Below are 12,710 nucleotides of genomic sequence, written 5' to 3' on the forward strand. Positions count from 1 at the left end.
TCAGAGATTTTAATGTGAAGGTGAGTTGTTAGCTGGTCTCATAAGGCTGTAGCAGGGTTTTCCCTCCCGGAATTTCTAGTTTTCCATTCCACAAAACAGGAAGGTTAGAATAAAAGACACAATTTATACTCATGGCTTCTTTGAAATCCGAATCACTTAAGTGATTTTGTGTTAGTGTCACTTAAGCGCACTTAAGTGGTTTTGCCTCTCAATGGAGCCTAACACAAAAAAGGAATATGTAATGCGATTTAAAAAAAAAACATTTTTCATGTTCATCAGCTGGTTTCAAGCATGTCTTCTGCGTTGACAGAAGTGTTCATCCAAAACCTATTTTATAAATCGTATCGCTTTAAAATAAAGTGTTTATAATTATAGAAAGAAACAGGAATTCGAAAATATGTAATAAGGATAATAACATAGCAGGGAATAGGGAATGGGAGTGAACTAAAAGTGAAATTCTGATAGTGATAGTCAGTGGAGTTCTTAAGGAGTTATTTTCAAATTACGCCAATTACTGTTTACTATCGGTGAAAGAACAACTCGAAAAATAACTAAATAAAAATAAATATTTTTTACTTACGAAACAACGGAATTTGTCCTCGTCTGTTTTAGCCATTTTGTGTTCTAATTTTCCGACGAGATAGCGAGTTGATCCTTCTTTCCAGGACGCCAGGCACACCAATTCTTCCACTAGGAATTATCAGTTATATTCATTATATATCTGAATATTCACAAGAACAATGTAAAATAACTAGGAAGAGTTGCAGAGATTAAGTAATTTTGTTCTATAATAAAAAAAAAAATTAAATTTCGTCCATAGTAGAGACAGAGAAGCAATTCACACTTTGATAAATTCAATAAGTATACAAAGGTTTTTCATATTTGTCAATGTAAACTTGGATGGGATAATGAAGTAATTGTTAATATGACAGATAAGAAACAGCACTTCAACATTATTTCCAATTGATCTACGTAATGTTTTCGGTTTTTCCTCACTGCAATTTCTAATGAGAATCGATTACATATTAATATTTATCACAAAAACATTTAATACAAAAAATAGATCTAAATACTCAGAACCCGGGAGGCTCGCTGCGATATAGATGAAGCGACCCTGAAGACATTTTTTATTAGTGTTATTCTTGTTGCGGCATTTAAGATGTTGCTCGCATTTTAGAGTAATTTAATTCTTGACGATTAAAATGTCGATCCAAGTAGCTGATTTTTAATTGCAGTCAATCTTTTCTGAATTCTAAGTAGTTGGGTTATTACTTAATTACAATGAGCTATTTAGGATTCAATTATTATTTTAAGATGAAGTAAGCAAACAGTCGAAATCCGTTGTTTAATGCGAAGTTTCGCAGTGTCTACGGCATTTTACTTTCTTCTTCTTCCCATTTACAATTTATTCCCCGAGATTTATTTAAATTTTCAGGAGATATTTATCAAGAAAAGAAAAGAAAGGATGCATTCCGAAATGGATTCAAAGGCTTTTAAGGCGACGCGTTTCCCTTTTTTTATTTTAGTCCAACTAGTTTGAAATTCTCAGGAGTTTAAGCAACGTAATGAGCAGTCAAAAGAAAGATGCCTATATTCTCTTTGCATGGGTATTTTAGTTCCAAGGCTTAAGAAATGATTTTCAATGAATGATATCAGACATCCATGCCAAAGTAATGTTCCAAATTTTGTCGAAATGGGTTCAAACAATGCGAACTGAATACGTGTCTACAAATTAAATAACCTACAGTGAAACCAATGTGAGTTGAGCCGAAATTTTCATCAGGGGAACATAAACAACAACCCTGTTTCAACTTTGGTCGTAAAGAGGCTGAATAATGTAATCGGTAGGTTTCTGCAGATTAAACTCTCCCCACTTTTCATTCTGCTCTCAAAAATCTTCAAGAAATATAAGAAACAATTATTTTCCCAGTTTGATTGACATAAGTTGAACCATGCAACCGACAGAAGTCTGTAGATAACAAGAGAAGGAGAAGGAAACGATGTTTTTTTTTTGTCGTTTTTGTCAATTGTTGTTTTATCAATTGAATTATGAATAACTTTGTTGAATGAATGAATGGAGAAGGTGGATAATATTTAACCTAGAACTGGGGTTATAGCAAGGTGAATTTGGGTCCAATGTAAGATGAGTATTCAATACATTTTTAGTGTCCTAAGAGTCATCATCCTGAGTCAGGATAAAAATGAGTTGTCATTAGAGAAATCGATGAATTATTGCAGTACTCCAGAAGAAGTAGCGCAAAGAAAATTTCTCGAAAATGAAGTTATGAAGAGGAATGAAATTCTCCATGGTTATAAACCTTACAGGAGTAAATTAAAGACTTATTAACCAATATTATCCATGACGATGAGAAAATAATCATAAATATCTATCAAAAGTGACTACTGCTCTATTTATTGTATTTCAGCGATTTAATAACCAATTCGTTGAAATTATGAAAATCTCAGAAGTGTTATTTTATCCTTTCTTTTTTTTTCCCTTTCTTTTTCGAATATCATCTAAGTGGAAGATGATTACGATCATGTTTAATGAGTTCTGAAATAAGTGGGGAAAGTTTCTGAATTATCTAGTCCCCCCCCTTTTCCCCCTTCCATGGTATGAAATGCACTAGTGATTTCCAAGCTTTCTTGGGTGATATTAACATTCAAAAACTGGAGTAATTCTGCTCTAAACGATAATCTACATTGTTACAAACATCAACAACAAAATCCTCGCACCAATCGACGAAAGTATCCACTACTTTCGTTAATAAAAACTGTGACCCCATCACAATGGATGTTGAAGTTGGTTATAAAAATATCCAACCCACTCGAAACTCACAGTTCGCCACTACGATACAATAAATATTCAAATGACGACAACATGGTTGTCATAAGTGTATTCAGAGAGCAAACCGGATCATGAGGAAGGCGAAACGAATACGAAGAGATTACGCTTCCATCTTCTTTACCAAACAATGAAGGAGGCTCGTCACAATACAACGGAGTCCAAGAAAGCGTGCAGGGTAACTGGAATGTTCGGGTTATTTGAGCAGCTGGTGCTTTTCACACGCTCCTCTTTAGAGGGCGCCACTAAGGTTATGCTATAAACCATAGCTAGGATAACTCGGTTTATCTTCCTTTATTCCTTTCGATTTCAGCTACAGGCGTTTTCTTCTTAAAGTAATAATGGATGCGCTGATGAGACATCTGTAGAGAAAGATCATTGTACGAGATTTAACTTAACTGGCTTTGCTAATAGATGCTAGGAATAAGATGACGTGAGAGAAGTCTGTAAATGGGTTTGATTCTGTTACTTTGTTCTACAATTAGATTATAAGTTTTCAGAATAAAATAAAAGATATGAAAAGTCAAATTTTGAACCCCCCCCCCCCCAGTAAAAGTTTGAATTATAGAATTATGGCTATTTTAATAACAGTTTTTTCTCGTTTTCAGTAAAACATATCGCTTTAATCTACTGAGCATTCTCATCTTAAGAAGTGTACCACTTGAGATAATGCTGTCATTATTCAAAGCAACTGTCGAACTCTTCTTATTAACTAGTAGACAAAACTTTGCCTTACGAAAGTACTGTTTCGATTGCGTGAATCGTAATAACACTTGTGAATGACAGATACCTCGTTCTAGCCATTTTAACGAGCAAACTATTAGATCACAATGCAACGTTTTACTTCTTTTATTTTGGTTGAAATGATGAACTTTATCCTTCCATTCCAAGGAAGATAATTTATTAAAGATAGTGCAAGGTCCATAAAGGTTTCAGACTTTCATTCTATTTAAAATGCTTATTGCGTATAGCGTAGAATAAGCGATTTGATTGCTCAAATTAACAGAAATTGCAAACTTTCTTCTCGACAAATGAGCATCTTATAAATATTGACTTATTGAATTGTTTGCAAAATATGTTTTCATCAATGATCAAAGTAGAAATAAGTTGTTACACAATTTATTTCCTCTCCTGCTAAATCTTATTATGCCTCGAATGAAAAGAGTTTTTTGTTATATTCAAAGGAATTTGGTGTAAAATGTGCTGCTGTAGTATATAACATTTGAAATATCTTACTTAAAGTAAGAAAAGGTTTTAAGGTTTTAAAGGTTCTAAGTTTAAAAAACAACAACATTCGAGTCCCTGTTTAAAAAAATCTCGAATGGCCACACTCAGTTCGGTTCAGAAGAGGTTTGTATATAGTTATTTGCGAATGAGCACTGAAGCTTACAAACTGTGGTCTCGTAGTGCTTCTGTAACAGGGTATCCATCTTTCAATCAGTTAACTCATCATTGCTAAACCAATGTCCTACTAATTGCTTTTCTTGGGATTACCTTTCTTGGGTTAGTGGAAGAAGAATTGTTTTCAATGTGAAAACACTTGCTGTCTAGATTTCAATTTTTGGCAGAACATAACGCGTACGTTTGCCATTTCAAAAGCGCAAGTATATCAACATACGTCTTCTGAAACTAAACTATGTTACGAGAAACAATATTATCCTAATATTAAATTGTTCAATATTTTAGATGATTATTGTCGAATATTATATTATTGCATTTATCATCTCATCTCATCTCATCCACTTGATAACGGGTTGAGTCCACTAAGAAGAAAGGTTCTCCACTTATCGCGATCTTTAGCCATCTCAATCATGACTCTATAACTGGGTAGATGAGAATGTTCTTTCAGCAACTTTATCCAAGTACTTCTTGGTCTGCCTCTAGGTCTTTTTCTTCCTATATATCCATTCAGAGCTAAATATGGGCGTGTATGAGGGACCATTCTCTGAATATGACCAAACCATCTCAGTTGATGCTTAATGATTGTGTTTATTATATTATCTGGGAAGTTTAAATGTATTCTGACTTGATCTTGTGTTGCATCCAGTGGGTGTTATTAATTTTTCTGAGGTATTTCATTTCAAATGCTTGAAGTTTCTTGATTGGTTCTTGAGTTAATTTCCAGGCTTCTGAAGCATAAGTAGCCGTTGGGATAATAATTGTTTTATATAATTTTAATTTTAGATTGGTTGTAATTTTTTTATTTTTCCATATTTTGTTTAGTTTATTCATGTTGGTCCAACCTAAGTTTAGCCTGTGTTTTACTGTTTCCATATTGTTGAGGTTACTTTATTAAACATATTTATTAACTTTTTTTCAGCAGGTAATTTTCGAGATTTATAGAAATATTTTCTTCTTCTCTACCTATCTTCATTATTTATTGTTTTATTGATGTTTTTTTTTCATACCATAAGTTTTACAAGAGTCATTTAAAATATTAATAGCTTTTTCTAGCTGTGGTTTAGAATCTACTAAAATAATGATATCATCCGCGTATTTTATGTGATTAATGTTGGGGCCATTGATGTTTACACCTGGTTCATCAGCTATGGGTATCATTTAAACGAAAAACAGGTCTGGCTATTAAGTTCGTTAATGTTTTTTTGATTTTTCTCTTCCAATACGGAGTATTATTTGATATATGCATGTTGATTCACTTGTTATCTGCATGCTACAATACCTTTTTATTTTCTACAACAAACTTTTTAATAGTTTAGTAACCTGATGGGTTAAAATATGTAATGTCTATCTCTGTAATAACCAAATTCTAACAGTTGTATTGTTAGAATTTGGTACGACTGTTTTTTTTTCTAGTCTGGTGAAAGTATCTACAGATGTAGTAACAAAATTGTCACTTTTCGGTTCATTTGTACTTTATTCACAAAACTACAATTCTATTATTTGCATCGGTCTCTGTTTTTAATTTCCCTAGCACTAGAATGTATGGGTGGTAATGTTGTGAAATAAGTTTTGACTCCCACTCAAGTCACTTGATCTTATCTGCACATTACGATACCTTTTTTCTACAGCAATCATTTTAATTGGTTTGTAACGTGTAGGGTTAAAATAACTACTGTCTCTCTGTATAACAACCAAATTCTAACTATTAATTTAATACCCAATTCTGGCTATTAATTTAATATCTGATTCCTTTTGCATCCATGAGTTGACACACAGTTTCTTGAACTATTTAAAAGGGCTTGCATGAACAAATAAAACTTTTAATTTACTGAGTGGATTTTCAAACAAAAGTCTCTGCTTAGTTTATGGCATGAAATTTCAAAAGAAAAAAATGGTGCTACCTAAATTGTATAACACATCAACGACATCCTATTTGTTCATTTTAGTTTACATATTTTATTTGAGTAAAATATTATATACAATTGTATTTACAGAATCTAACATACAGAAAATAAATAAAGTGAAAAATACATTCCTAATTTTTTGTTCTTAATCTGTTTATTGCTAATTTTGCATTGTTGTTCAAAAGTTCTTCCCATGGTTGCAGAATTGCTATCATGTGGTTTTCGACAATGTGACTCTCATCTGAAACTTTCTTCATTTGTGAACATTGGAAATTTTTACTGTACTAAAATTAAGGGTCACATTTTTATTTTTTTGAAACCAATACATGCATTTTTGAGCATTATTAAAAGCACAGAAACGTTTGCAATTTTCCAAAAGCATTTAAAAGTACACATTATGTTTTCACGTTTTGGGAATCCAATTTCATTTAAATCAAGAACAGGTCTCCCTATTAACCTTGTTAATGTTTTTAATTTTTCTCTTCCTTTGGTGAGTAATATTTGATATTTACATGTTGATTCTCTCATCCCATTTCTTAGTTTTTCCAGAGATAGTGAACCAATTTCCCACTTCAGCTGATGGTTATATTTTATTAACCAAGAATTATGTTTTTTAACTCTTTCAGGTAATTCATTTCAACTACAAGGTGAATTTGTCAATTCATATCTTACAATAATTCCATCAGAAATAAAAATTTCTTTAGGAAATAAATCTGAAGTCTTATTAAAAAAAAACTGAACATCAATTATACCAATGATAACTGAAAATTCATATTTTTCACCAACTGTAGATTTTTCATATTCGTTTGCCTTCATTCTTCTACTTAACACGTTCGCTGCCAACTACAAGTATACTCGTAGTTGGTAAACCAGCCACACAAGTCAGCTACGAGTATACTCGTATGATGGTTACCACTGGCAATGAGATTACTGTACTGACCTTGAAGAAGTGAAATTGCTCGGTGTATGGGAACAGATTATGCCGAAGTAGCGTGGCAGCGAACATGTTAAATTACTTCATTTGGCACCATAAATAAAATTATTTATTTATTTATTTATTATTATTATTATTATTATTATTATTATTATTATTATTATTATTATTATTTCACTGATTATTAGCTCTGATCGTATATTTTATGCTAACTTTTTGTTACAAAATTCTAAACAATTAGAACTTTTCCCAAAGAAACTTTCAAAGAATTTTGTGGCCCATTATTTTTACTTTACTGGACACAAAACAGCACAGCACACTACAGCAGCTGCAGTGGATGAACGATTTCCTTAAGTCCAAAATCACTTGACTCGTTTGTTTTTCCTTATGTTTTTCCCTATACTCTACCCTATCCTGACCGTTTCTTCAAAAATAAACCTTTCGGTCATATGACTCAATGACATTTTTTGCATGCTGCTCGATATGCTGTTGATGTGTTTTTATCTTACTTTGTGTGGGAAAAGGTTAATTTGTATTTGTGTTATCTTGAGAGTACAAACCTTTTTCTATACCAAAGTTTTTTAAGAGTTTAAGTCACGTTTTTGGGTTATATTATCTGCTGTCTCTCTGTAAAACCACCAAATACTAACAGGTCAGATTTTCGAGTATGTGAACGAAATGTTTACAGATAATTCAAGCAATGTCAAATAGGTAGCATTAGATAATTTTCTAAAATAATTAATTAAAGAATATTAGTTTCCTCACTTTTTCCCCCACATTCCTTGCATTGATTTCACAGTAGTGATTTTTTACAAGAATTAAACAGAATTGCATTAAGGTATAAAGTTATGGATTTAAATATCAAATTCTAAACTGAATAACTGAGTAAAAATTTCACTGTGGACAACACAACAACAACAACAACACACACACACATCTTTGTTCATTTAAATTTTACAAATGCACATTTTATTTTGCTGAAATATTACTATTTAGAAAGAAACAAATCGAAACTTGTAATTACCTAAAATATTTCACAATATTTAGTTTACACTCTTTACATTTTCCGAAGATTTCAATAAAGAAAATGTTCATTACTCACTGTTTCTTGGTTACATTACATCAAAATAGGTGGACATGCAAAAGCATTTTTAGATCAGATACCATAGTTAGTACTGCCCCATACATTTCATATATTGCATCAGTCTGGAAATGACACCATGCCTCATTAAGCTTTCTGTGTATTCTTTTGTCACCAGATATACACAAGCAGTTTTTGTAAAATGTTTGTAAATATCTCAAAATAAAGAATCTTTATTGAATTGAATAAAATCTTGAAGGTCTAATTTTACCATTGATGAATTTAGATGATCAGCGATAATTTTCCCCATGATACGAATTGCTGGTAATTCAGTTTCCAAAAATAGTAAATGATTATCAATATCATACATATTTGGTGAAAATCTCTCAGCTTCTTCACAACTAATAGAGAAAACTTTACATCCACCAGCTCCTGTATCACCGAGCATTAATTCCCAATCTTAGCATTTCGGAATATAACAGTCACCGAGATCTATTTCCTAGTCAACTCTTCTTTGCAAGTAGCCTAGGATATCAAACCCCTTCCTGTATAACTTTTCCCAGGTGGTTCTGGATAAATACATCACAAAATACATGTCTTCTAAAATAATAATCGGTTTCCATCCTTTTAGAGCTGTGAAGAGTTTTTTGGTTCGTGCTATTTTCCTGAAGAAAGAAAATTTCAAAGACTTTTGTAGTTCACTCATTATTTTACTTTACTGGAAACAAAATACCACAACACAATACAATATTTGCAATGGATAAACAAATTGCACTCTACTTGTTTTTCCCTTATAGTATTGTTTACTTAACCCTTAACCTGACCGTTCCTTCAAAAATGAAACTTTCATGCAGATGAATCACAGACATGTTTACCCATGCTGGTGGATTTGATCTTGATGTGAGTTTATCTTACTTTAGGACATGGGGCAAAATTTATATCTGTGGTTCGAATTCATCCAAGGAGAGATGAGTGAGCTCGCCATTTGCAGATATCTTTTAGTGATGTCACCTCAAACTGACAACCAATGAGATGTGCAGGCTAGCCATTTGCAGATGTCTGAAATTGTTGGGATGGAAAAAAAGCTTTACATGGTGGAAGTGAAGGAGTAGTCGAGAGGTTGGCAGTGGTTTTCTCTGCAAGCCACCCACACCCACCCTCTCCTCTGCTCATCCATAGGGAGATGAGTGCGCTAGCTATTTGCCAATATCTCTTAGTGATATCACCTCCAACTGATAGTGATAACTTTGGAGAAAATAAATGCAGGTGGTGGAGGTGAAAGGGTAGTGAGAGGGTGACACTGGTCTTCCCTGCAATACTCCCCATCCCCCATCCCCTATTCCCCTCACTCCCCTCTCCTCCAGTAGATGCCTGCTCAACCTATTGGAGATGAGCAAGCTCCTCATTTGCAGATATCATTTAGTGATGTCACCTTCAATTGATACTGATAACTACAGAGCAAGAAAAAAAAAGAACTTTTTTTTGTCTGTGAGTCATCTGCATGAAAGTTTCATTTTTGAAGGAACGGTCAAGGCAAGAGTCAGGTAAACAATACCATAAGGTTGTGAAGCACAAAGATACTAGGCTAACTGCACAGACTAATATTTCACTTAAATAAAATGTGTAAATTAAAATGAACAAAACGTTGATGTGTTATACAATGTAAGTAAGACCATTTTTTTTCTTGTAAAATTTCATGCCATAAACTAAGCAGAGACTTTTTTGAAAATCCACTCAGTGAATTAAGAGTCTTATTTGTTCATGTAAGCCCTCAAATAGTTGAAGAAACTGTGTCAACTCTTGGAAGCAAAAGGAATTGGGTATTAAATTAATACCCAGAATTGGGAATTAAATTAATAGAATTTGGTTATTTTACAGAAAGATAGTAGATATTTTAACTCAACACATTACTAAAACTCTTAAAAAGATTGCTGTAGAAAAAAGTATCGTAGCATGCAGATAAGATCAAGTGACTTGAGTGCGAATCGAAACTTATTTCAAAATATTACCACCCATACATTCTAGTGCTGGGGGAATTAAAAACAGAGACTAATTCAAATAACAGAATTGTAGTTTTGTGAATAAAGTACAAATGAACCAAAAAGTGACAATTTTGTTACTACATCTGTAGATACCTTCACCAGACTAGAAAAAAAAAGTCGTAGCAAATTCTAACAACACGACTGTTAGAATTTGGTTATTTACAGAGTTTTAACCCATCAGGTTATTAAATTCTTAGAAAGTTTGTTGTAGAAAATAAAACGGTATCGTAGCATGCAGATAACAAGTGAATCAACATGCATATATCAAATAATATTCGCCATTGGAAGAGAAAAATCAAAAAACATTAATGAACTTAATAGCAAGAAGCGTTCTTCATTTAAATGATACCAAATGATGAAAATAGTATGGGTTGGAATCTCAAAACTTTGAAAAGCTGATGAATTTCTTGCTTGCTGTTATCATAAATATTTATCTGAACGTAAACATTTTATTTTTCTTTACAATTTTTCTTGCTTTCTCCCTACCTTTCTTTCTTTCTTTTTTTTTGATGGTTGACACTGCTGCATATTGTTTTCAAGAAATATTGTAACCCTGCTTTCAGACGCATGTTAAGTTTAATATCTTAATTTTTGTTTAGTTAGGAATGCGAAAAAACCTTGTTTGTCTCATTTTCGTTACTTAAATTTACTACTACTAAAGAGAGAAAAATAAATAAATTTCAGTTACTTAAGTAAGTAACTGAAAGCTTTGGAATTAAAGTATGACTGTTAGCATTTGGCAATTTAATAGTTGAGGAATATAAAATATAAAATATGCATTTGTAACTTAATGAACAAAGATGTGTACTTTGTTGCGTTTTCCACAGTGAAACTTCGCTCAGTTATTCTGATTACAAATTGATATAGAAATTCATAATATTATACCTTAATGCAATTATGTTTAATTATTGTATAAAAAAATAAAATCACATCTCTACACTTCTAGAGATGTGAATTTGTCGGTCACTGGCGGATATTAGTCATGAAAAGACATGTTGAGTTAATGGAAAATTGTTGCCTCTACTCTAAACACCATAGTTCAACTCACATGAATGCAAAATTACTTAGTCACTGTGGGAACTGAAAGAGGACAATAAAACTAAGATCACTTTCTCTGCATCAAGAGATGTGCAGTTACCGGTCACTGGTGGATATTACTATAGGAAATAACACATACCCTCAACAAAACAGCACTTAGACTTCACCTCTATGATGTCATTTTGGACAGAACTGTGGGAAAACACAGTATGAGACAAAATGTGCAAGAAATTAACGAAATATACAGTAACTATAAGTAAGAAAGACTCAACTGAATTTTCAGAGCTTGTGTTTGTGTTTTGTGCTGTGAATATATGGGGAAAAATCAACAATTTAGAATATCTATTGTTTTCAGAAAACCTTGCTAGTTCCAAAATGTCCCATTCTGGAAAGACTGTAAATAATTTAAATTATCATTAGAATTTCTAGACTACATACAAAAGATATCAATTTAAGTCTCCATTGATTTTAATTTATTTTTTAAACACTGTTTGGTTTTTCTCTTGACTGTAAACTAAAAATACTAATAGTCAATACATTTTGTAAAAAAGATAACTTTAATTAGCAAAAGTAATGAAGTTTAAGATCTTAATGTGGACAAATCAAAATAGTCAGATGAGTTATGTAAATGAGAAAAAAAGTGTGTTTGAGGGACACCAGTATATAATTAAATTATTCAGAAAAGCCTAAACGCTGCTACCATTTAGACTTTACTCTACTCTATGAATTCCCATATTATTTAACAGGATAGAAATACCCCAAACTGTATTGGAAAATTAGTACTGCCATCTATTGGCAACCAAACACAAAACTTGAAGACAATGACAGATATATGTCACTCTGGGAAAATTCCAAGATATGTTATCTCAAAAATATCACCCACAATTCCATAGGCAAACTTCTGTGACATAACATCACGTTATGTCACAGCAACATATGTTCCCCAGAAATTACCAAGCACATAACGTCATGATTCCTTATCTCTAAAATCACCCACCATGCTATACGCAAACGAAACACACCACTTGATGGTCATGATAGAAGGGGGGCAGCAAAATTACAAGCATTCAAAACTGTATTTTATCACTTACCATCACCCATAATGCCATATGCAAACCATTTACTTATCTACAACTCATAAGAACACACATCCATGACAGTGACGTTGCTGTCCCCATTCACTACATCCCTGTTTGGATTAAAGTGTCCCACCAATCACACCATGGATCCTTATCCCCTGACATATCTTCCTTTTCCATTCAAAACAATAACGTCACTTATTTACAACTAACAAATTATGTCACTTATCTACATCTCATAACACACACATATTCCATGACAATACATTTTGTAAAAAAGATAACTTTAATTAGCAAAAGTAATGAAGTTTAAGATCTTAATGTATACAAATCAAAATATACGGATGAGTTATGTATATGAGAAAAAACTGCTTCCCCCTTTCACC

General features: G+C 32.5%; 1 protein-coding gene across 1 annotated transcript in view; it reads right to left on the minus strand.

Moving 5' to 3' along the window:
• Positions 1-12,710, minus strand: part of LOC150097433 (uncharacterized) — a 364,972-nt gene that overhangs the window by 68,809 nt on the left and 283,453 nt on the right. The window contains exon 6 of the mRNA XM_090407059.1: positions 581-690. Coding sequence (XP_090263185.1) covers positions 581-690 — 110 coding nt within the window. The remainder of the gene's footprint in view (positions 1-580; positions 691-12,710) is intronic.

This window comes from Typopeltis vanoorti, chromosome 17, assembly GCF_054136105.1.
Source record: "Typopeltis vanoorti isolate ZY-2024b chromosome 17, IOZ_Tvanoo_1.0, whole genome shotgun sequence".
NCBI classification, from domain to species: Eukaryota; Metazoa; Arthropoda; class Arachnida; order Uropygi; family Thelyphonidae; genus Typopeltis; species Typopeltis vanoorti.